A 24,221-nucleotide genomic window follows, 5' to 3' on the forward strand; every position below is an offset into this window, starting at 1 on the left:
GGGTTCTAGGTGGTTAAGAATTGATCTCGAATTTATATTTGTTGTTTTGACAGTATCTTGTAATGCATTGGTTCTCAAATTGGGTTCCGAGGACCCCCAGGGGTCCTTGAGGGAGTTCCAGGGGGTCCCCAGCTAAATGATGGATAGTTAGGAACCAAATGGACTCTTATGGGTCTGTAACTAGAGTGTACAAATGGGACCAATTGGATCCTAACGGGTCCATTTTGTTCCATTTGAGACTTTAAAATCACTTGCATTGGAAATGTCTATAATCTCTTAATCTCTTGGTCAACAGTGGAAACAGAGGAAGGTGACGGCTACGAGACGGACCATCAGGATTACTGTGAGGTGTGCCAGCAGGGCGGCGAGATCATCCTGTGTGACACCTGTCCCCGTGCGTACCACATGGTCTGCCTGGACCCCGACATGGAGAAGGCCCCCGAGGGCACCTGGAGCTGCCCGCACTGCGTAAGGGACACACTTTGTGCACGGAACTCACACAGATGTTGTATTTCACATAGCTGCACCACACAACCAAGTAGGTTGCTGGTTCAATCCCCCCCACAATGACCTGTGTGTGTGTGTGTGTCAGTCCTGTCTAATTCAGCACAGAATGTATAGTCAAGCTGAAGGATCTTTTAAGGACTGAATGCATGGAAATAATAATGAAATGTTGACCCTGAAAGTCTAGTTTCATGACGAGATATTAAAACGATTTCACCTCAAAATAAATTTGTATCCCCGTCCTCTGATACCAGACAAACATTTTAAGATTTGAGGGCATATGTCTGACCTGGATAAAAAACCCTCTGCTTAAAGGGCAAGACAACTTTGGTAGAGGTTTGAGTTGTGTTGTTACCTAGCCATGATGTAACTCCAAAGGTGGACAAGAAATCAAAAATAATTGCTTAATTGATTAATAAATTGATAATTCAAAAAATACTCCCCCATTGACTTACTGTACGGTAAAACGGCTCTCAAAGTCACTTTTTTAGCACGTAAACGAACACAAACAAAACTGATTCAGACAATATAGAACATCACCAAACCCAGTGCTGTTTATTTTTTTTATAAAAATGTCAACTTCCTGCTGATTTTACTATTTAAAGCTCCGGATCCAGTCCGGGATTTCTTCTTAACACATTGGGTGCCAGAGGTTTATTAAAATATTATACTTTGAGTGCCAGGACTTTTTAAACATTTTGAACCTTTTTCAAGTAGTCACAAAATATTTTCAGTGATCACCGTCCTCACGGTGATCCCCTCATTACACACATACAGGTCTCGTACAATCGGGGGGAAAAAATTTTAAAAAAAATTTTAAATCCATTCCATAGTTGCAGCCAGTTGAAAATAGTTAAATTAACATTGTAAAAAAAAAAAGTGCACAGGAGCCGAGATACAGGTTTTTGAAGTCATAAGTTAACCAGGAGGTGGATTGGAGTCTAAATCTTGTAGGAGTGATATTTCCTGTTGCTGTGAAGAAAAAAAAAAAAAAAAATTAAATTTTCAAAAACCGTATATATACGGTTTTGGCACTCAACGTTAGTATGCGCAAAACCGTATATATGGTTTTGGCACCCAATGTGTTAATAAAAATAGCAAAATCAACAGGAAGTTAACAACACGTTTTCCTTTCCCCGCCGCAGGAGAAAGAGGGCATCCAGTGGGAGGCGCGCGAGGAGGTCTCAGAAGCCGAGGAGGACGTCGAGCCCGAGCCTGAGCCCGAGGAGGACGACCACCACATGGAGTTCTGCCGGGTGTGCAAGGACGGCGGCGAGCTGCTGTGCTGCGACACCTGCCCCTCCTCCTACCACATCCACTGCCTCAACCCCCCGCTGCCCGAGATTCCCAACGGAGAGTGGATCTGCCCGCGCTGCACGGTAAACACAGATGGCTTTTCTTTTTCAGCTACGAGAACTATGTGAACCTGTATTTCACAGGTTCTGGTTTTGTTTCCATGCGCTACGGCTCTGTTTGATTGAATACTTTAACAGTTTGCAAATAGTAGTGCATTGGTACGACTATAAAATTATGCTGAAAGGATAACACAAAAAGCCCTGAGGGCTTGTTTCCATTGTGGTCCTATGTATTCAAATAATCAAGACGTACAATAACATACAAGAAATCATCAAGGTTCTTAGAACCTAATTTGGGCCCTGCCGAGGAGCTGGTACTAACCCTGAGTTCTAGGAACCCAGAACTTCAGAACATCCTTTAATTTCCCCTGAAAAGCTCACAACGCATTGCATCTCAGAACTTCACTGGTTCTGGAACGTTTCAGGCCATGGAAGGTCCTGAGTTACCCTTTCGTAGCCGAGAAGAGCCAAGCGTGGGCGAATAGTCTGGTGTGGGGAGGCAGTGTAGAAAATGATGGGCTTCCTGCACTGGGCTCTGCTTGAGTAGCGACGGAAGGAGATTTGACCACTTGGGGGCGAGAGATGGGTACTGAGGGTTCTTGGAAACGCAGTCTTAAGTGTGGTATCAATTTATGGAGGGTTTATTGCCAGCATGCCTGAAATGGCAAATCAAAACCTTGGATCGGTTGAGAGCAATTTGGCAAATCAGACGGCAGCTGTTGCACCTGCGTGCTCGTGACGAGTGCGGGAATGCATTACAAACCGAGAGTGAATGTTCAAACGCAGCTGCACCGTTTCAAATTCCCATGTTTACCCTCCACATTTTTTTTACCAGGTTTACTCGTCTGGAGAGTAGAAATTAACCTCTTAAGTGCGATATACACTTTGTTGTACGTCAAATAGCATCTATAAGCTCACAGCACATCGCGTTGTGATCTTATAGATCTGCTGTTTTCACCAGATGTTTGCCTATTTCTGCCGAATGTTCCCCTATATTTGCCAAACGTTTGCATGTTATATGCCCAGAATAGGCACACTAGGGTTCATGTGGTTAAGTCACATGTAGCAGTTTCGCTGCAAGCTTGTACATCTGCTACTTTTGAACCTTTTTTGTTCTTGGAAAAAAATAATCTTGAAAAGTGTGAGAACTACCGATTTTTAGAAGGCATTTCTAGAATTGGCCTCAGGTCTGGTTTTCGTGAAACGTAATACACATTTTTCCTCTCTTGGTCCTCCTAGTGTCCCAACATAAAGGGGAAGGTGCAGAAGATCCTGACGTGGCGCTGGGGCGAGGCTCCTCCCCCGACGCAGGTGCCCCGACCCCCGGACCTCCCCGCCGACCAGCCCGACCCCACGCCGCTGGCCGGCCGGCCCGACAGGGAGTTCTTCATCAAGTGGTCCAACATGTCCTACTGGCACTGCTCCTGGACCAGCGAGCTTCAGCTGGAGCTCCACTGCCAGGTGCTGTTCAGGAACTACCAGAGGAAGAACGACATGGACGAGCCTCTCGCCATCGACCCCGGCCAGGAGGGCCTAGAGCTCTCGTCTTCCTCCAAGAGGAAGAAGAAGGACCCGATGTACGCTCAGATGGAGGAGAAGTTCTACCGCTTTGGCATCAAGATGGAGTGGATGATGGTCCACCGCATCCTTAACCACAGGTAATGCACACATTATACGCATGTTTGTATTGCTATGCTCACGGGGACACAACATTTTAGGAGAGTTGCGCACACTGGAGCGCAACTAAATCTGACGTGACCCCAAGCCCTAACTCTAACCTCTAAATAGTAAATGCCTAACTCTAGCGACAACCTGAATCATTGTAACCTAACTCCCCCCTAACGTTTTTAACCCATTAAGACCTGAGGCGATTCTTAAAAATGTTTTCTAAATCCTAACAGTTTTTTGAAAAAAAATTAAAAAAATATTTTTTCAAGATTTTTCAAAAATAGCAGATCTACAAGCTCATAGCGCGGCACTCGGTGCCGCGCTATGAGCTTGTATATCTGCTATTTTTGAATAGCCAAAGACATCTAAAGTGACACAGATGCGTTCCAGGTCTTAATGGGTTAACCATAAAACAAAAGTCTTGTGAGGAACAGGTAAATTATGTGCGATTGTTATTGTTGACGCTGACTTCTTTTGATGTTCTCTGACCCGGTCCAGCGTGGACAGGAAGAATAACGTCCACTACTTGATCAAGTGGAGAGATCTGGGCTACGACCAGGCCACCTGGGAGGCGGAAGACATGGAGTTCCCAGACTTTGACATCTTCAAAGTGCAGTACTGGAACCACAGGTATATAAACCTCCTAAAAACCACTGTAATGCATGGATTAAAGTTCTGAGTCAGCACGACTGATTTCAGTCATTTGGATTCCATAGAAGTCAGCATGTCTTCGTGTGTCATGCACCAAAAATAGGCTACATATATAATATAACTACAAGCTTGCGAAGTGTTGTAAGCTTGTTATTTTCTTGCTTTTTTTCCCAGTTATTCATTATTCTAAGATTAAATAGTATTTAAAGTGGTCAAACTAGCAGACACTAGAATATATGTTCAACCTTCCAGAAAATCCCAATGACATGTCATAAAAGCAAAGTTTAAAGCATCAATCTGCAATGTCTTCAACTGGTTGGCTATATGGCTACCAAGTCGTGATATTTAATTTAGCTTTAATCCCATGTGTACTGGCGTCATTCAGTGCACTGCATCGCTAATGTTAACGTATGCAACTTTGTATAATGTGTTTCTGTAGAGAGCTGATGATGGGAGATGAAGGCAAACCAGGCAAGAAGATCAAAGTTAAAGGGGTAAAGAAGAGGTTGGAACGTCCGCCAGACAACCCCAGTGTCGATGTGAGTAGAACGCAACACCTTTCTTATCGGACTGCTTCAAATTCAAACCTTTAAACATCTCGTTAGTTTTCCTATGACAATCCACCTAAGCCCCACATACTGTACATTGATGTATGACAAATGGGGAAAATAGATGCAGATCAGATGCTATTTTTGGGGAAAAATACAAATGAATTAAAAGTTTCGAGGGGTGTGGTTTTATACCAGTGGTTCTCACCAGTGGGGGTCCAGGGACCCTTGGGGTTCCTTGATGGGGGGTTCTAAATTGGCCCTTACAGGTCTGTAACTCTTCAGAGTTTACAAAGTGGAACCAAACGGACCCATTTGTACACTCAAAGAGTTATGGGGGGTCCTTTTAAAATTGAAAAAGGTTTGAGAACCACTGTTTTATACTAACGGAGACACTCGGATCATACAAGTGTGCATCTGTTGAACTTTAAATACATTACGGGGGGGAATTGGCTTGTTTAGTTTCACTTTTTTCTTTTTTAACCCTTTAAGACCTGGAACGCATCGGTGTCATTTTAGATTTCTTTGGCTATTCAAAAATAGCAGATATACAAGCTCATAGCGCGGCACCGAGTGCCGCGCTATGAGCTTGTAGATCTGCTATTTTTGAAAAATCTGTAAAAAATATTTTTCAGATTATTTTCAAATAACTGTTAGGATTTAGAAAATGTTTTTAAGAATCGCCTCAGGTCTTAAAGGGTTAAAGATTGGTCTTGACTTTCCTCCTCTCTCCATCCTCCGTCTCTCTGCCTACCCTTCATCCATCCCACCTCTCCCTCGTTCCCTCCTCATCCCACCTCTCCAGCCCACCGTAAAGTATGACCGTCAGCCAGAGTACCTGGAATCCACGGGGGGCACCCTCCATCCGTACCAGCTGGAGGGTCTCAACTGGCTGAGGTTCTCCTGGGCTCAGGGCACGGACACCATCCTCGCCGACGAGATGGGCCTGGGAAAGACCGTCCAGACCGCCGTCTTCCTCTACTCGTTGTATAAAGAGGTAAAGAAGAGCCCTACCCACCTTGGCCTCCGCATGCCGTACCCTTATTCTTAACCCATGCAATCCGGGAACACATCTGTGACATTTTAGACGCCTTTGGCTATTCAAAAAATAGCAGATATACAAGCTCATACGTCTCATCTACGAGCTTGTAGATCCATTTCTTTTTGCAATCGTGGAATCATTTTCCGCAAAGAGATTTGGTCTAGAGGGGAAAAATGGAGTGCGCCAAGTATAGACCCCTGGGGGACCCCGGTCAACCTTTTGGAAGTTTCAAGTGTTTACTTGATATTATGACTTTTCAATCATTTTAACCCTCTTTTGTTTTAAATTAATACTTTTCAATTAACCATTTTTAAAATGGTTTTCAGTACCAGTGTGGCCCACACATATAAATCTGCTCTGTCTATGAATCTATGGGTCTGTCTTCCTATAGGCGGCTGTAATCCTCTTGGCCGCGGGCCAACCAGCCATTTTGTATGTGTCAGCTGAAATGTGACGACATTAAAAGCTGAATCTGAGACTGTAAACACACTGTGATGCTGGTCACGTGAGCAGCTACTGCCACCTAGTGGCGGGAGGCCTCATTTAACTAGGAAGTACAGGCTTCCTATCACAGAGACCCCCTCCTGCTGAGATTGGTCTGGAGGCCATTTATCAGCTTTCGAAACTTTATTTTTTTTCTCTAACTAAGACATGAGTCATTTGTTTCCTGCATTTCCCCCATCATTTATGTAGTCTGAAAACAGTTTTATGCAGAAATATACTGGAAAAATAGGGTTAATTTCTGTTTTATAAATCTAGTGTGTGTGTTATGAAGACAAAATGAGGAAAGTAAATATGGTAAAATAGATAATAAAAGAAAATATATTTGGACACAAAAGTGTTGTTTTTACGTGGCACCACCTGCATGCTGCTTCTCGCTATCAGTACTTGATGTGATATGAAAAATATATCGTTGCTGTTGGGCAGAAACCTCATATCTCCATATTTTAACTTTTTGTCTTTTTTAATGCCCTACTTGATCATCCCTTCAGCGTCAAACAAAAGCATCAAAAGCAGCAGATCCGCAAGCTTGAGCTTGTCGATCTGCTACTTTGGCTGTTTTTTTATTAGAATCCTGAAACGTAACACTTTTGGACATGTGAGGTTTCCATCCGACAAGAGACAATATCATGCAACGAATACCTCAAATCATATTAATACATCTCTCTCTCTCTCTTGTCACCCAGGGCCACTCCAAGGGGCCGTTCCTGGTGAGCGCCCCGCTCTCCACCATCATCAACTGGGAGAGGGAGTTTGAGATGTGGGCGCCGGACATGTACGTGGTGACGTACGTGGGGGACAAGGACAGCAGGGCCGTCATCCGGGAGAACGAGTTCTCCTTCGAGGACAACGCCATCCGCGGGGGGAAGAAGGCCTCCAGGATGAAGGTGAGGAGAAAAGACTAGATCAGTAGTTCTTCTCCAACCTTTTTTTAATTTCAAGAACCCTCTTAACTCTACAGGAGAAGTTGGTTTAGAAACGGCAATGGCAGTTGGAAAATGTTTCACCTGATTGATGTTTGAACCTCCTTGTGTTTGTGTGTCCTAACAGAAAGACTCGGCTGTGAAGTTCCACGTGTTGTTGACCTCCTATGAGCTGATCACAATAGACACGGCCATCCTGGGCTCCATAGACTGGGCCTGTCTGGTGGTGGACGAAGCTCACAGACTGAAGAACAACCAGTCCAAGGTAGAGAGACACACACATAAATATGAGATACATATACAGGGATTGAAGAACAACCAGCCTTAGGCCGAGAAAGTCATAACGGGCCAAAACCCGAATTCACATTGACTGCCATGTTGCTGTATATTAACCACTTAATGCCTATACACTTCGTCCTATGACATTTTTTATAATGTGTCATTTTCTCCTCTCCACTGTTTGTAGTTCTTCCGTATATTGAACAACTACCCGCTGCAACACAAGCTGCTGCTGACTGGAACTCCACTGCAAAACAACCTGGAGGAACTGTTCCATCTCCTCAACTTCCTCACGCCAGAGAGATTCAGGTACCGTTTGTGTGTGTGTGTGTGTGTGTGAGAGGGAGAATATAGGTTTGGTGTGTGAGCTCAGTATTAGTCTAAGGCAGAGTTTCGAATACTCAGTTATTGCAATATTTCTGTGATATCGCCAGCATGCTAATTCGTACTGCGTATCGGAAACCTTTTGCGAGACAGCAAAGCAGTACTACGTTTTGGATGTCACCCAAGACTACTCGCCATACAAGTACAGCATTTGATGACTGACCATGCCTGTATCTAGTTTCTATGGTTACCATCATTGCAAAATGTTCCTGTGTTAACCCATTAAGACCTGAGGCCAATTCTACAAATGCCTTCTAAATCAGTAGTTTTCAAACACACAAGGACCCCCCAAATTGCGCTGCAAGCTTGTATATCTGCTATTTTTGAATAGCCAACGTATAAAATCTAGAATGACACGGATGATTTCGCGGTTTTAATGGGTTAACGGTGCAACGTTCTTCTTGTCTCTTTCATTCATATTTAGTAACCTGGAGGGCTTCCTAGAGGAGTTCGCCGACATCGCCAAGGAGGACCAGATCAAGAAGCTCCACGACATGCTGGGACCCCACATGCTGAGGAGACTGAAGGCCGACGTCTTCAAACACATGCCCTCCAAGACGGAGCTCATCGTCCGAGTGGAGCTCAGCCCCATGCAGAAGTAAGTGGATTTATTATTTCTACGCTAAAACCTCTTCTACGATGGCCTGGTAAACCATCCCCCGGTCACGTTGAATTCACATTATCGTGTGTCTCCTGCAGACCGGTCTGGCCCCAACTAGCGCTGGGTGGGCTTTTTTTTTGCAGGAACCAAAAAGTGGAAGGAGCCAATCAGCGTCTGGCTGCGTTCGGGGCCCTGTGATTGAAAGACGCCGATTGGCTCTTAAACTTTTTTTGGTTTCTGCAAAACGCTCACCCCAGAGCCTTGGCCCCAGACCGGTCTGCAGAGAATTCACGTGACCGGGATATTAACAAGGCTACTGAAAGTGATTTAAATGGTACTAGATGCCACCCAGACACCCCCGTACTCAGTGAACATGATTTCTGACCTCTGGTCGCCCCCCCCCCCCCCCCCCCGCTGCGTCCTTTCCATTCCAGAAAGTACTACAAGTTCATCCTGACCAGGAACTTTGAGGCTCTGAACACCAGAGGAGGAGGCAACCAGGTGTCACTACTAAACGTCGTCATGGACCTCAAGAAGTGCTGCAACCACCCCTACCTCTTCCCCGTGGCAGCCATGGTACGACCCACACGCTCTCACTGAACGTGTGGATTAAAGTTCTCTGTCGACACGTCATTTGGATTCCATAGAAGTCAGCATGTCTTCTATGGAAGCATGTTGCGCAGCGAAAATGGCTAATCTACAAGCTCTCAATTTCAGTTATAATTGTATTGTGCTGTAATCCATGTGAGCGTCTTAAACACAAACCATTACCACCAAGCTGTTACTGTGGGTTGTTAACTTGTAGCACACAAAAAAATGGCGCGGTTTCAGCCCGATGTGTGTCCCTTTTGACTTCCATTTATAAAATTAAATATTTCAAAAAAGTAAAAAACATTTGTGAAAGGTACTTCCGTCACCTACTGGCAGTGTGCACAAGAAATGTGGTGCTGATTGGTCTAGCGGTTTGTGAGATTAGCTGTGAACACACACACACACACACACACACACACACACACACACACACACACACACTAGCCATTTCTTTCCCCCCCATGGACTTTCTGAGGCCAAGCTCATGTACACAGTTAATGTTGGTTCCAGATGTTTCTTGACCCTAACGTTTTTGATCATTCCCAAACAGGAAGCTCCCAAGCTGCCCAATGGGATGTACGAGGGCAGCGCCCTCACCAAGGCTGCTGGGAAACTGGCACTGCTGCAGAAGATGATGTTGAAGCTGAAGGCAGGAGGGCACAGGGTCCTGGTCTTCTCCCAGGTAAACACGCCAGCACCTGGATAACATTTCTTCGTCTCTTGTCACACATACAGCAACATAATCAAACTGTAACATAGTTTAAGGTGATCGAAAAGGAATGGGCTGAAGCTAAAAGCTTATATATGCCTAACATCCTACGTACATGTAATTTTGTTTGGCAAAAAGCATTTGCAATTAATCAAACAAAAATATTTCTAGGTGTTGAAACATTCGAATGGAACATAATCCGCACAATGGATCAAGCTCTTTTATTTAGATTACTGGGTGGTAATCTAAATAAAACAAAATCCTGCAATGTGTGTGGACTCTGTTCTATTTAGGGAATTGTACCACTGCAATTTGTCTGATTACTAAACGTCAATTATTATAATTTTATAGATGACAAAGATGTTGGACCTGCTGGAGGACTTCCTGGAGAACGAGGGCTACAAGTACGAGAGAATCGACGGAGGAATCACTGGAGGAATGAGACAAGAGGCTATCGACCGCTTCAACGGTGAGTCCACACACACACACACACACACACACACACACACACGTGCTTGCATTACTATACTTGTGAGGACATCAACATTTTAGGTTGCCGATTTTATGAATGCTATATAAAAATAAATTCAATTTTCAACAAGCTCACAGTGAGCTTGTAGATCGGCTATTTTCGGTGTGCCACACTAGTCTGTCATGCAATTTGGTATAAGTCACGTATAACTCTACCCCAACCCCTACATTTCTCAAATTCTAACTGTGCTTTTACTTGGTGCATAATTATGGTCCTCACAAGTATATTAGTAATAACAAGTGTACACATACACACACACTCTTAACTCTCCTTTCACACTGTCATTCACGCCCCCCCAGCGGTCTCATTAACTCTCCCCCCACTCTCTCTCTCTCACTGCCTCCATTTATTTTGACTTAATGAGGCTTTCGTTGTAGATTAAAAGCATTGAATCTGGGTGTAGCTGTAGCCTGTAAATAACTTAATTTCCTCCATTCTTTCTTTGCATCCATCCAGCTCCTGGAGCCCCCCAGTTTGCTTTCCTGCTGTCGACCAGGGCAGGAGGTCTGGGTATCAACCTGGCCACCGCCGACACAGTCGTCATCTACGACTCCGACTGGAACCCTCACAACGACATCCAGGTACGACAGACATCACACTCAGGCATTGACTCGCACACACAGAAGATTATACTTGCATAGTCTTTAGTTCTACCATGTATTACACCTTGGTGTGTAGCAGTGATAACATTCTTACTCCAATATGTCCAAAAAGCAGAATCATAATGGATGGTTCCATTTGTGCGCTAATTCGGTGTAAAATTAAAACGTGTGTTCATGCCGTCTCATTGCGCTGACTCTTGTCTTGCTTCCTCATGGGTGTGTTTTTACAGGCGTTCAGCAGAGCCCATCGTATCGGTCAGAACAAGAAGGTGATGATCTATCGCTTCGTCACCAAGGCCTCTGTGGAGGAGAGGATCACTCAGGTAAACACTCGTCTTCATCAGATCTCCTTAGCATTTTCAAACCATAGTCTCAAGCAAACATTTGTCATTGTTGGTTTATCTAAATTCAAAAATAAAAAATTACAAGAGCAGCAATGCATTCTTTCGTGTGTTCCAATCCGCCCCCCCCCCCCTTCTCACAATTCCAAATTTCTCCACACATTTGTGTTTAGAGTAGCTTTATCTTAATCAGCTTTGTTTTTTGGGTTGGAAATGCTGTTGGATCACAACACGGGTCCCATTTCAGTATGAGAAGTTCAATAACTTAAAGTCTTGATTGTCTTACGACGGTGTATGTCGCTGGCTAGAGCCGATCTACAAACTCACGATGTGTCACAGTGACCTACGTGACCTCGTAGATTGTCGGTGAGCGACACGTCATAAACGACGGACTATATAAATGATGCTTTAGGCTCAACATGACTGTAATACCTCTCCTCGCTGCAGGTTGCCAAGAAGAAGATGATGTTGACTCACCTGGTGGTCCGACCCGGTCTGGGCTCCAAGACGGGTTCTATGTCCAAACAGGAGCTGGACGACATCCTCAAGTTCGGAACGGAAGAGCTCTTTAAAGACGAACTGAGCCTAATGGGTGAGGAGTGATGTAGAGTGGTGGATAATTCTTGGAACGGACCCTAGGGAAAAATTCTAAATTCCTCGACCCCGTCCGAAATGGACCCCTTGGGTAACTGTACCCGGCCCCGAAGCGGGACAGAGGAAAACTGGCCGAGGAAAATTCAAATTTCTCTTCGGGGCTCAGGTCCTCGGTTCCGGGCAGCCCCGTGCTACCCTCTAGTGGTTCTCAAAAATAGCGGATATACAAGCTACAAGCTTTGTACATCTTGTAAATTAATAAAATGACTCGCCTTTTAGTCCCTCCCTAACATTTTTGTCTAGTTTTTAATTGTCGAAAAAATCTATATATTTAGTTTTAGTCATCATAGCTTAGTTTTTATTTAGTTTTCGTCAGTGAAAAAAGGTAGTCGTAGAACATTTTCCGTCATAGTTTTAGTCGACAAAATGAACACTTTGACTGTAACGGAGCTCCTGAATTAACATGATTTTGGGGTGCGTTGTTGTGTCGTTCAGCAGGGGGAACCTTAACGGAGCCCAAGGAGGACGACGGCCAAGTCATCCACTACGACGACAAGGCCATCGACCGTCTCCTGGACAGGAACCAGGACAACACGGAGGACACGGAGATCCAGAGCATGAACGAGTACCTCAGCTCCTTCAAAGTGGCCCAGTACGTCGTCCAGGCCGAGGAGGAGGCGGTGAGTACCCTGGGGGATTAAAGTGGATTAAAGTTCTCAGTCATTTGGATTTCATAGAAGCCAGCAATGTCTTCTATGGAGCATGTTGCGCCGCAAAAAAATAGTCGATTAGAGCATTTGAAGTGGTCAAACTAGCAATATGTTCAGGAACATCTTTCATAAAATCTTAAAGGGATGGTTAGCCCAAAAAAATCGTATTTTCTATCACTTACACACCCCATGAAGCCTCATTCATGAGATTTTTTTGTTTTTGTTGCATTCCTAAGCCAATAATGTGATGACTGGTGGAAAGATGCTAATGTTTCCGGTAGGAGACTCAAAGTTGACACTTTGAGTCTCCTGTCTCGTGTAATCGATAGAAAAAAAAGTATTTTTGGAGTTGAACTATCCCTTTTAATAGTCTTGGATATTTCATATAAAAGCAAAGGTTAAAGCTTCTACCGGTGATGTCTTCACCTGGTTGGCTGTATGTAGAACAGCTAGAACAATATCACTAAAACATCTTACTTTTCAGCGCTAGTGTGCTTTCATAATGTTTCACAAATCACACATTAACACATTGACTGCCAATCACGTAGATCTACGCGAACCGATTTAAAGCCGCCACGTGCCAATCGCGTAGATCTACGTGAAGTGAAGAAAAAAAAAAGTTTTTTTTTTTTCCAATTTCACCCAAAGACCAAGGAGATATGATTAGTTGAAGATCTAGACTCCTATCCACTTCCTTGTTAACTTAAAACTTAAAAAGTCTGTATTTCGGCTCCTGAGTACCGGTACTTTTTTTTTTCCAATGAAAAACTCTGGCACTGGCTAAAAAAATATGAAAATACCTCTAGCAGTTAATGGGTTAAGACTCAAGTCATACAAACATGTTCTGTCGTGAATTTTTATTTAGCTTTTAATCCATGAATAACTCCTTTATTCCCAGGAGGAGGAGGTGCAGAGGGAGATCATCAAGCAGGAGGAGAGCGTGGACCCAGACTACTGGGAGAAGCTGCTGCGGCATCACTACGAGCAGCAGCAGGAGGACCTGGCCCGGAACCTGGGCAAGGGCAAGCGCATCCGCAAGCAGGTCAACTACAACGACGGCTCCCAGGAGGACAGGGGTACGAAAAAACGTTGTAGGTAGTCTGCCCAACAATGTGACGGGTGGAAAAACCTTTTGTATATGTCCCGAAAAGTGTTAACCTTTTTTCAGGAAATGTGGAAGAAAGAAAGAAGGAAAACCTGTGTGTTATAGTTAAAATTTGTGCACATTTTTAAAGCGAACATTTGTAACTCAAATCTTGGCTTCTGGGGGTCCCTGGAACTAAATATTTTACAAATGTTCGCTTTAAAAAAAATCTAGATTTAAATCTAGATCTACAAGCTATGAGCTTGTAGATCTGCTATTTTTTAATAGCCAAAGAAATCTAAAAAATTACACAGATTACACAGTTCCCGGTCTTAATGGGTTAACATGGTTCCCACAGTGATGAAAAAAATCCTGGAAATATGTTTGAAATTAGAAAGAAAAAAAAATCCAGGCCTGGGAAAACGGTTTGGAATTAATCAAATGTTTTGGGAGATGTTTGGATATACTGTACACTGTTTTTTGTTTAACATTACGTCAAATATGTAACATGGTAGAATGTAGTGCTGCTTCTACACAAGCTGCCTGAGTGCGGCCCTAATGTATACAGATCTACAAGCTAACAACACGTTGCACGTTGTGATACGTTTTTTAGCTTGTAGATCTGTTCTTTTTGTCACGTGACACTTTCGTTCAAGTCTGTCTTCGTGCATTGATAGCACACTGGTATAAGAGCCTCAGTATTGAACCGTATGATTGCTATATACCGGTAACAGGCCTGGAAATGGGGTAAAATGCTTTGGAAAAGTTTTTAAAGTGTGGGAAACCCTATGTTTGGTTCAGCTGTATTTATCAAAACCCACAGACAGACTTAACCACTTTCATGTTCACCTTCAAAAAAGTACAAAAAAAAATATCTACAAACTCATAAATTAAATTAATTCACGAAAAAACATACTACGTTGAAATATTAGAGATTAGAGAGACAGGTCACTGTCAACGACATGTTTGTGTGTGTACACTGAAAAATTGTTAAATTAACTCCAAAGAGTGTACAAATGGAAGCAAAGTAAATTAACTCTAGATTTTACTGTGTGGTAGTTGCCCCCTGTCTGTAGGGGGGCAACTAGTAGCTCCTAGTAAGTAAGTTGCTCCTAGAATGCGTGGAATTGCAAGCTAAACTTACTAACGTTGAAATTGACCTTTAGCTGACCCAGAACAACCTTAGAATGAGGGGGGGGTCTATGTGGAAATACTCCACCAGAACATGCATACATACATGCTGCTGCTGCTGCTGCTGTTGTTGGGTTGGAATTTGACCTTTTCTGCCTTACGTCACTGTACTGTCTGGAAAAAAAAGTCTCAAACAACGACATGAAAACGGTGCCACGCTGCTGGTGCACGTTATGTCGTCTTCACTCAATGCTAGTTGTAGTGGTACTTCTAATCGCTCTTATGTACTACACTACCCACAATACATAGCGTGGCAACCATGATGTTGGCCTGTTCAGCGGAGGGCCCTAAAATGCCGGCAGCCGCCCACACACCGTGTGTCATGTAATAACACCCTTGTGTGTGTGTGAGCGTGCGTGCGCATGCACGTCAGTGTGAGCTACATAACGAGACAGACAGATGAGTGTTTACAGTGTATATCCCTGTGTTTATCTGAGGCTTAGCTTCCTGCCTCGTGGTGTGTGTGTGTGTGTATGTGCGTGCGTGACTTCTTGAATTGGTCTCCGTACACCACAAAAACCATATGTGACACTGTAGTCACATGCGAGTCATACACTGTGTGTGTGTGTGTGTGTGTGTGTGTGTGTGTGTGTGTGTTTACACAAGTATATTGCTTGGTCTTAAGTTGAGAAACGGACACAAATGCTTCTTATCCAACATATCATTCCATTGAACACCATGCTCTACCTACACACAGCACTACTGTATGCACTAGTACAGTGGAAGGGCCCCCCAGTTTCATAGGAGTTAGCAAGGATTCCCATTTGATGGTGTATATATATATTTTTTTTATCTCTGGGACCCCAACCTACACTGTGAAATCCTCCTGTGTTCATTTTAACTCTGAGCGTGTACAAATGGGACCAAATGGGCCATTAAGGGGCCCTACATTTTGTGTTTATTGCATACCCTGTCTGAACTTTGTTCAGACTATGTGTCAGGCTTTACGGACCCCTGAGGTAGGGGGGGGGGGGGGAAGGGGGGTCCCTGGACTATGAATGCAAGTTATTATATCGTCTCTGTCGGGTGGAAACCTCATACGTCCAAAACGGTTACTTCTCAGGATTCAAATTCAAAAACGGCAAAAGTAGCAGATCTACAAGCTCAAAACGTGGCGTGCAGCGTTTTTCGAGCTTGTAGATCTGCTACTTTGTGTGACGCTGTAGTATGATCAAGTTGGGCCGTTAATTTACGGGAAAAAAAACACAAAGTTAGGATATGTAGATGGGAGGTTTCTGCCCGACGACGGCGACATGCAATCCTGTGGCATAACCTGTTGCTCGTTGACCTGGTAGCTCGCCTGGAAGCTGACTGGCTGTTTGGTTAATGGTGTCCCGTCTTTCTTCTCCACAGCGGATTGGCAGGACGACCAGTCCGACGGCCAATCGGATTACTCTGTGGCCTCCGAGGAGGGTGATGAAGACTTCGATGAAAGGACAGAAGGTGGTAAGTTGATCTTTTAAATTTTATTTAACACATTTATATTCGTGGGCGTCTCCAGAGGTGTCTGTGCACGTAAACCAGTTAGGGCACTGACCCACAATCTCTGACTCAAGTCTTATCCACTTATATTCAAATACATTTATATATTTTTTTATGATTTAATTTGAATTACACTGGTATGTCCAAAATAGGGACGTCGGGTTGAAAGTGATTAAATGCATAGTCTCGTGTGGCCAGACTGTTGCCTCCCACAATTTTCTAATGTTTCTGGTCATACAGTCTGGGACTCGGAAGCTCTGATCATGATTAAGATATAAAGCGGATGTGAAGCCTCCTCCCCACTTCCGTTTCGTCTTTACAGTCGCGCAAATTTATCCTATTGTAAATCAAAATCATCTAAGTATATATAGCTTGCTGCTTAGCAGAAATGGAAATTAAAAAATTAAATTTTAAGATATTTAAAAATATATTTTCGTGAACGGAAGTGCCAGTTTCCTCTCTCGGATTTCGGGAGGTGTAGTTCCAGACTCTATAATATAGCATTCGGAGATTGTGGAATAGTTGTCTGGCTACGCGAGACTAGGTTGGACACATAACACCTGTACCATCACGCTTGTGTTCAGCAATGGCTCACTCTTCTCTTCTGTCTTGTCTTGTGTGTGTGCAGCCAACTCTCGAAGGCCGAACAGGAAAGGCCTGAGGAATGACAAAGACAAACCACTGCCCCCTCTGCTGGCCAGGGTGGGAGGCAACATCGAGGTGAGTGTTGTTCATCATCTTAACAGATACATGGGACTATTAGAATAATAATGCCATTAAGAACGATAAACAAAGTGGAGCATTTTTACACGGTCTGAACATATCTTCTTTCCCCAGTGTAGCATCTTGTACTTAATTTTCAAAATTTCACAAAAAATACTGCTTTTTGTCAATAACATTTTAAGTAATGAATACACTTGGAAAAGAAAATCGACGTTCTTCCTTCGTATGTAGAGCACACAGTTTTCCTGTGTTAACCCCTTGTGTGGTTTTGTCCATCCACAGGTGTTGGGTTTCAACTCGCGGCAGAGGAAGGCCTTCCTGAATGCAGTGATGCGTTATGGGATGCCTCCCCAGGACGCCTTCACCACCCAGTGGCTGGTCAGAGACCTGCGAGGGAAGTCTGAGAAAGAGTTCAAGTAAGACATCTTTCTCTCTTTTGCTCTTCACTTGCTTTCTCACTTCCATTCACCAACTTTAATTTGTCTGTTGGAGCAAAATATTCCCACATTTAGAGAGAATATTATACAATGCATACTGTGTTTTTAAATGTGTAATAGAACAATAGCAATTAATCGATATTTGTGCTTATGTTAAAGGTCAATTTTAACCTGAATCATATGGGAAGTGTTGCATAAAATGTTCCCGTTCTCTGTACAATAGAACAATGGGGAAAAGGTGAAAACATTGGCCAAGTTGTCGTTTATAAAGTACAGTGTTTTGTGTGCTGCACTGTCAATCAGTGGTACACGGTTAGATGTAACCATATTTTAGTCAGGGTTTCTGCGTGCGGAACCTTAAAAAGTCTTAACTTCATGGTTTTTACAGAAAATCTGGTTGAAGACGTATTTGTGCCTTGTTTTTTTGCTATTTTTTTATTATTTTTTTACCACTTCAACCCTTTATACCAGTACTTCGTTCAAATCCATGAACGACCGCTACGTTATCTGTGAATTTATCATCTCTATCCTAAATCTACAAGCTCACAAGCTAGGTGTGAGCTTGTAGAGTGGCATTAAAAAGTCTTCAATCTAACTTGCCTAAACCTGCAGAACCCCAGATTAACCTGTGCCTAAATCGGCAGAACCCCAGATTAACGTGTGCCTAAATGTTTGTTCCCAGGGCCTACGTGTCTCTCTTCATGAGGCACCTGTGTGAGCCGGGTGCCGACGGGGCCGAGACCTTCGCCGACGGCGTCCCCCGGGAGGGGCTGTCGCGGCAACACGTACTCACTCGCATCGGCGTCATGTCGCTCATCCGCAAAAAGGTACGGACCGGAGGGAACGAAGGGCAACTGTGTCCTGCTCAGGGCTGACGACATGTTTTATCATTGTCTGTTTGACTTCACAAATGGAAGTGGTTTGACCCCAGCACTGCACTGCACAGTACAATCCTTAGTGTTCATTTAACGCCCAGAGTGTATAAATGTAACCAAACACACCCTTGGTTCTGGGAGTTAAACTAACACATCTTATATGTACCCCTAGGGTTACATGGAGGTCCGTGAGAGTTATTGTATAGAAAGCAACACTTGTGTGTTGTTTGCTGTTTTATTTTGAACATAATTGACTTGAAAACTAGACCTTTTGATGTCCAATATTTCCTAAGCCTAATGTTGTAGGCACTTGAATTCAGAAAGCATGCAGGGAACCAGTGTTGATTTTGACATTACATTTGTATTTAGTTTTAGTCATAGTCTTTTGAATGAAAATGTAGTTATAGTCATATTTTAGTCACCTGAAATGTTTACTTTTAGTCTAGTTTTAGTCGACAAAATATAAGATTTTAGTCGACTAAATCTACAGTTGATTTAGTCGACTAAAATATTTTTCTTGGCGGGCCGCGATGGCATCGAAATGATTTACACTTAGCTGCATGCCGAAAATAGCCGATCTACAAGTTGTGAGCTTGTAGATCAACTATTTTCGGTCCATGACACCGGCGGGAAGCACTGAAACCAGAAGCGTTTGAGAATCAACTGGTCCTAGATGAGCGTTGTCCCAGACCAGTATGAAATGCGTTGCTTGCAGTAAATCAGTAGCAGTCGGTCCAGTGGTCACTGTCAGTCCAGCCCAGTGTGTGTGTGCTGATGTCATGTGTTGTGTTGTGTGTGGCGTGCAGGTCCAGGAGTTTGAGCACGTCAACGGTCAGTGGTCCATGCCCTGGATGGCCGAGCTGGAGGAGAACAAGAAGGCAGCCGCGGCCGCCGCCAACCCAGAATCCCCCGGCAAGACGCCCTCTACTGGCACTCCCGCAGACACGCAACCCAACACGCCCGCCACAGGTAATACACACTGTCTCACACACACACACACACACACACACACACACACACACACACACACACACACACACACACATGCACAGCTAATGTAAAACACACGAAAATAGAGCTAATAGTAATTACAGTACATGCACACACATACAAACAAACCGCTATGTTAAGCAAACATATCGTTGCTGTCGGGCAGAAACCCTCTCATCTCCATATTATTTTTTTGTGTTTTTTCGTAAATGAACGCCCTACTTGATCATACCACAGCGTCACACAAAAGCATCAAAAGTAGCAGATCCACAAGCTTGTCGATCTGCTACTTTTGTATTTGAATCCTGATAAGTATGTTTTGGACTTATGAGGTTTCCACCCGACAGAGACGATATACATAAGTATTGCAATAACATACAGGCATACACCTGTACATTTCCTGTAGATGACACACACGCATGACACACACACTATCCAACACGCCAGCCTTAATTAACACGTACATGCCATTAACATAATATGTTCATTCACAAACACATCGGCTTCAAAACGTAACGAGCAAAAGGTGTAAATGGAAAAAAATATATAGCAGTGAAATGTGGACCAGAGGAACGGGTGTTCTTAACGACACGTGTCCACGCTTTTCCCCCCACAGTCGACGAGTCCTTAAAGAGCGAGGACACGACGGAGAAGGAGACGAAAAAGGAGGCGGTAGACGGGGAAAAGGAGGCCAAGACGGAAGCAGCAGCCAAGACGGAAGACGAGGTAACAGAACAGCCACAAACTTGCACACAAACTATACTAGGTGCATTTAGGACCACAATAGAATCAAGCCCTCAGGGCTTTTTGTGTTATCCTTTTAGCATTATTGTATAACTGCACTTTTTGCAAACTGTAAATCAAGTATTCAATCAATCAATCATAGTAATATAGTATGGATATACTCATACTGAGAGAACACTATCATACTACTTTCGCATTAGTATTAATAGTATTCTCCTACTATTACCTGCTCCAGGTAATAGCCATCCCAGACGACGAGGAGAAGAGCCCGCCGGCCGAGCCGGAGCAGAAAGACGAAGCAGAGAAGAAGAAGAACGGCGCAGCCGAGCCCATGGACACGGACGCCAAGCCCAGCAACGGTGAGACGTCGACCACGACGACCACGACAACAACGACGCCCCCCGAGAAGGACGGCAGCAAAGACACCGCCGAGACCACCAAGGAGAAGGAGGGAGAGAAGAGCGTCGCCGCCGCTGCCGCCACTGTGGAGAAGAGCGCCGAGGCTGGAGGCGACGAGGAGAGCAAGTCGCCGTCAGAGGCCAAGTCCGAGGCCTCGTCGGAGGTCAAGTCGGAAGACTCCGACGTCAAGTCTGCAACCCGTAAGTTTGATGTCCCATTGTCTCGCTCTCTCTCTCTCGATGGCGAATTAATTAATTCTCTCTGTCATGATGCCTTAGTCTGATGTGACTGAATGAATTTACTCATGATGCCTTTTGTCTCTGTCGACCCCACAGCCACAGAGGACAAGAAAGAGGAGAAGACGGAAAAGATGGACACAACCCCTGCTGCAGATGAAAAGAAAGGTACCTACTACCTACCTCATTTGCCACACGAATAACTCTCATGCACACCACATAGATATAGTCAAAAACAACTTTGTGAGTTTTCAAGTAGAGCCCGTTTGATTCCGAACCCGGCACAGCTTTGGTCACGTTCTGAATGTAATGGTCTCACCCCACCCCTCTCCTCCCCCCCCCAGCAGAACCGAAGGACGACAAGGAAGTGGCAACAAAGACGGAGGAGGGCGGAGCTAAACTCCAGAACGGTGACACCCCTAAGGAAGAAAAGGCCACGGCCGCCACAGCAGCAGCCATTGAGGACAAGAAGAAAGCCAAGACGAGGTTTATGTTTAACATCGCCGACGGAGGCTTTACAGGTACACACACACACGCACGCACACGTACGTTAACACACACACACACTACATTGCACACACTGCAGTACATATGTGCCCACTAGCTACAATATAAACACGGAAACAATGCCACACACAAACACTATAACGCAGACCCACAAACGGGGTATAATTTCACCTCCATTGACCATTCTCTCTCTCTCTCTCCAGAGCTCCACTCCTTGTGGCAGAATGAGGAACGCGCTGCCACGGTTACCAAGAAGACCAATGAGATTTGGCATCGTCGCCATGACTACTGGCTGCTGGCCGGTATCATACAGTATCCTTTCATACAGTCCCATGTGAAACCCAAAGTACTGATGCTTTTGATTCTGTCTGGTCTTGTTCAAGGACTAATAATTTTTAGACTTGCACTGTCAAATCCAGAGTGTTAAACTGACACCATGTAGTCTAGGGGTTCTAATGCACCGTGGTGCATCTGGCTTTGTCGAGCATCTACTGTATAAGAACATAATTGGCCCGTGTTCGGAGGAGGGAAGTCGGGCTTGGAGGGTGATAATAGTCACTGCACGTACTCCTGCGGGCGGGAGGAGTAGGGCAAAGGGAGGAATCAATTGGCATAACGTCTAAATTGAGGAGAAATAGGTCAAATATAAGTACAATTTGACACCATGTAATGGTCAGGTAGACTATACAGTGAGTAGCACCTGTGTGATCTGAACAATCATTATGGGTAACTTCAAGCAGGTTTTAAATGTAGTTATGTTGGCCAGCGTGTGTGTGTTGCTTTGGTTGTTCCTTCACTCGGTCGTTCCTTCAGACACGGCTACGCTCGCTGGCAGGACATCCAGAACGATGTGAAGTACGCCATCCTCAACGAGCCCTTCAAGGGAGAGATGAACCGAGGAAACTTCCTGGAGATCAAGAACAAGTTCCTGGCCAGGAGGTTTAAGGTAGGAAGGAGCCACCTGGGCATGGAGGGAGGGAGGGAGGTTTACGGTAGGAAAGAACCACCTGGGCATGGAGGGAGGGAGGGAGGTTTACGGTAGGAAAGAACCACCTGGGCATGGATGGAGGGAGGGAGGGAGGGAGGTTTAATCCATTAAGACCTGGAACCCCATTTCGTAACTAAACCTTTCAAGCCGGGAACCCCTTGTGGTGTTCTTAGCAACATTTTTTTTTTGTGTAATTTTTTAATACACATTTGAAGTTTTTCAGAAAACTTAAGTCAGGATTTAGAAGGCGTTTTTAGGCCTCAGGTCTAAATGGGTTGAGGTAGGAAGGAAAGACCTGGGTAGGGAGGAAGGGATGGATGGATGGATAGATAAATATGGTGCGAGGGATGCTGAAGAGATATGGTGCAAGGGTTGGTTGGGTTTATGGAAGGCAGGGGGGGACGAAGGGGATTTATGGAAGGAAGTTCTACTAAGGAAGGATCTACTAATTACTTTGTAGATGTAGATTATTTTTAGCTACAAAACATACATTAACCACTTAAAACGTTATACTGCTGTATATGTTATACTAACATGTTAGTACTTTTGATGCCAATGCTTTCATACTTAAACTCAATTCAAAATTGGAATAGATGGCTTATTGCTACTTTTACTTAAGCAAAAAAAAAATCTGTTTTCCATCATTGTACTTATTAACCAACCGTATCCTTTCCCATTCCTTCCCCAAACCCTGCAGCTGCTGGAACAGGCGCTAGTCATCGAGGAGCAGCTGCGTCGCGCAGCCTACCTCAACATGTCGGAGGACCCCTCGCACCCCTCCATGGCCCTCAACACGCGCTTCAGCGAGGTGGAGTGTCTGGCCGAGTCGCACCAGCACCTCAGCAAAGAGTCCATGTCAGGGAACAAACCCGCCAACGCAGTGCTGCACAAAGGTGAGCGAGCGCTGGGATGAGGTCTCTATTTAACCCATTCAGACCGGGAAACGCATCTGTCATTTTAGATTTCTTTGGGTGATTCAAAAATAGCTGTTATACAAGCTCATAGCGCGGCACTCTGTGCCACGCTATGTGGCACTCTGTGCCACGCTAAAGTGGTTAAAATCGAAAATGCTTTTCCTGGTCTTAATGGGTTAAGAAAAGAACACAACCTGGAGTTGTTGTTGTTGACCCCCCCTGACGTACCCTGCACTGGCTTGTAGGGTGAAAGCCGCTACCGCTGAAAATAGATGGATTTACGCTATTTGACTTTAAATGGATAAGAGGACGAGTGGACACCTATGCATTGTGGTTACCTCAATGATGTTGACTGGTTCAATGTTTTCAGAATTAATTTTTGATGTGAATGTGTATGGGAATGTAAAGACAGATTTAGCCTGTTCTCCTTGTATTGAGCTTGTATAAATTAGATATCTCCTCTTTAGTGATCCACTTTCATATGTTATGTCAGATCTTAAGTCCAAATGGTCCCTGTCGTGGCCAGTCTTCTGGGGGGAAAAAAGGTGCCAAGAGTTCACAAGTGTCCACTATTCCAGTTACCCTTTCAAGCGTTGTCACGATATCTACGGCTCAAACGATGATATTGAATTAAAGTCCCGGAATTGTCAGTGTGTCCTCTAATCTTTCTTAATCACACAATTCAACAACGTAGAGAGCATTTTTATTAGCTTCACACTGTTCAAAGATAACAGTAAATATACGAATATTTTCTCTTATCGTTAATCACACTGCATCTCAGTGTTCGCGTCAGTAAAACGCAACATAACGTGTGAGAACCGAAGTGTTTAACGTGGTGAATGTTCTCTCTCTCTCTCTCTCTCCGTCATCAGTTCTGAAACAGCTGGAGGAGCTGCTCAGCGACATGAAGGCGGACGTGACCCGCCTCCCGGCCACCATCGCCAGGATACCACCGGTCGCCGTGCGACTCCAGATGTCAGAGAGGAACATCCTGTCCCGGTTGGCCAGCCGAGGCCCAGAGACACACACACAACAGGTACACACACAGAACAAGGTAGACACTCTCTCACTCACTCACACACACACACACACACACACACACACACACACAGGGAT

The 24,221-nt window shown here is 44.4% G+C and overlaps 1 protein-coding gene across 6 annotated transcripts in view; it reads left to right on the forward strand.

Annotated features, from left to right (window-relative positions):
• Positions 1–24,221, forward strand: part of chd4a (chromodomain helicase DNA binding protein 4a) — a 36,626-nt gene that overhangs the window by 11,510 nt on the left and 895 nt on the right. For 2 of the 6 annotated variants that reach the window (XM_080442371.1, XM_080442370.1), the window contains exons 9-39: positions 296–468; positions 1,650–1,883; positions 3,099–3,517; positions 4,026–4,157; positions 4,618–4,717; positions 5,532–5,723; positions 6,956–7,156; positions 7,320–7,457; positions 7,659–7,780; positions 8,280–8,453; positions 8,891–9,032; positions 9,598–9,729; positions 10,108–10,225; positions 10,745–10,869; positions 11,121–11,213; positions 11,679–11,823; positions 12,321–12,505; positions 13,434–13,626; positions 16,164–16,256; positions 16,921–17,012; positions 17,298–17,431; positions 18,135–18,279; positions 19,134–19,296; positions 19,934–20,043; positions 20,297–20,660; positions 20,796–20,864; positions 21,041–21,217; positions 21,407–21,515; positions 22,017–22,149; positions 22,889–23,084; positions 23,978–24,159. In XM_080442371.1, coding sequence (XP_080298497.1) covers positions 296–468; positions 1,650–1,883; positions 3,099–3,517; positions 4,026–4,157; positions 4,618–4,717; positions 5,532–5,723; positions 6,956–7,156; positions 7,320–7,457; positions 7,659–7,780; positions 8,280–8,453; positions 8,891–9,032; positions 9,598–9,729; positions 10,108–10,225; positions 10,745–10,869; positions 11,121–11,213; positions 11,679–11,823; positions 12,321–12,505; positions 13,434–13,626; positions 16,164–16,256; positions 16,921–17,012; positions 17,298–17,431; positions 18,135–18,279; positions 19,134–19,296; positions 19,934–20,043; positions 20,297–20,660; positions 20,796–20,864; positions 21,041–21,217; positions 21,407–21,515; positions 22,017–22,149; positions 22,889–23,084; positions 23,978–24,159 — 4,985 coding nt within the window. The remainder of the gene's footprint in view (positions 1–295; positions 469–1,649; positions 1,884–3,098; positions 3,518–4,025; positions 4,158–4,617; positions 4,718–5,531; positions 5,724–6,955; positions 7,157–7,319; positions 7,458–7,658; positions 7,781–8,279; positions 8,454–8,890; positions 9,033–9,597; positions 9,730–10,107; positions 10,226–10,744; positions 10,870–11,120; positions 11,214–11,678; positions 11,824–12,320; positions 12,506–13,433; positions 13,627–16,163; positions 16,257–16,920; positions 17,013–17,297; positions 17,432–18,134; positions 18,280–19,133; positions 19,297–19,933; positions 20,044–20,296; positions 20,661–20,795; positions 20,865–21,040; positions 21,218–21,406; positions 21,516–22,016; positions 22,150–22,888; positions 23,085–23,977; positions 24,160–24,221) is intronic. The other 4 variants (XM_080442372.1, XM_080442373.1, XM_080442375.1 and 1 more) reach the window with 4 other exon arrangements.

This window comes from Gymnoscopelus braueri, assembly GCF_963280865.1.
Source record: "Gymnoscopelus braueri genome assembly, chromosome: 11".
Taxonomy (NCBI): domain Eukaryota; kingdom Metazoa; phylum Chordata; class Actinopteri; order Myctophiformes; family Myctophidae; genus Gymnoscopelus; species Gymnoscopelus braueri.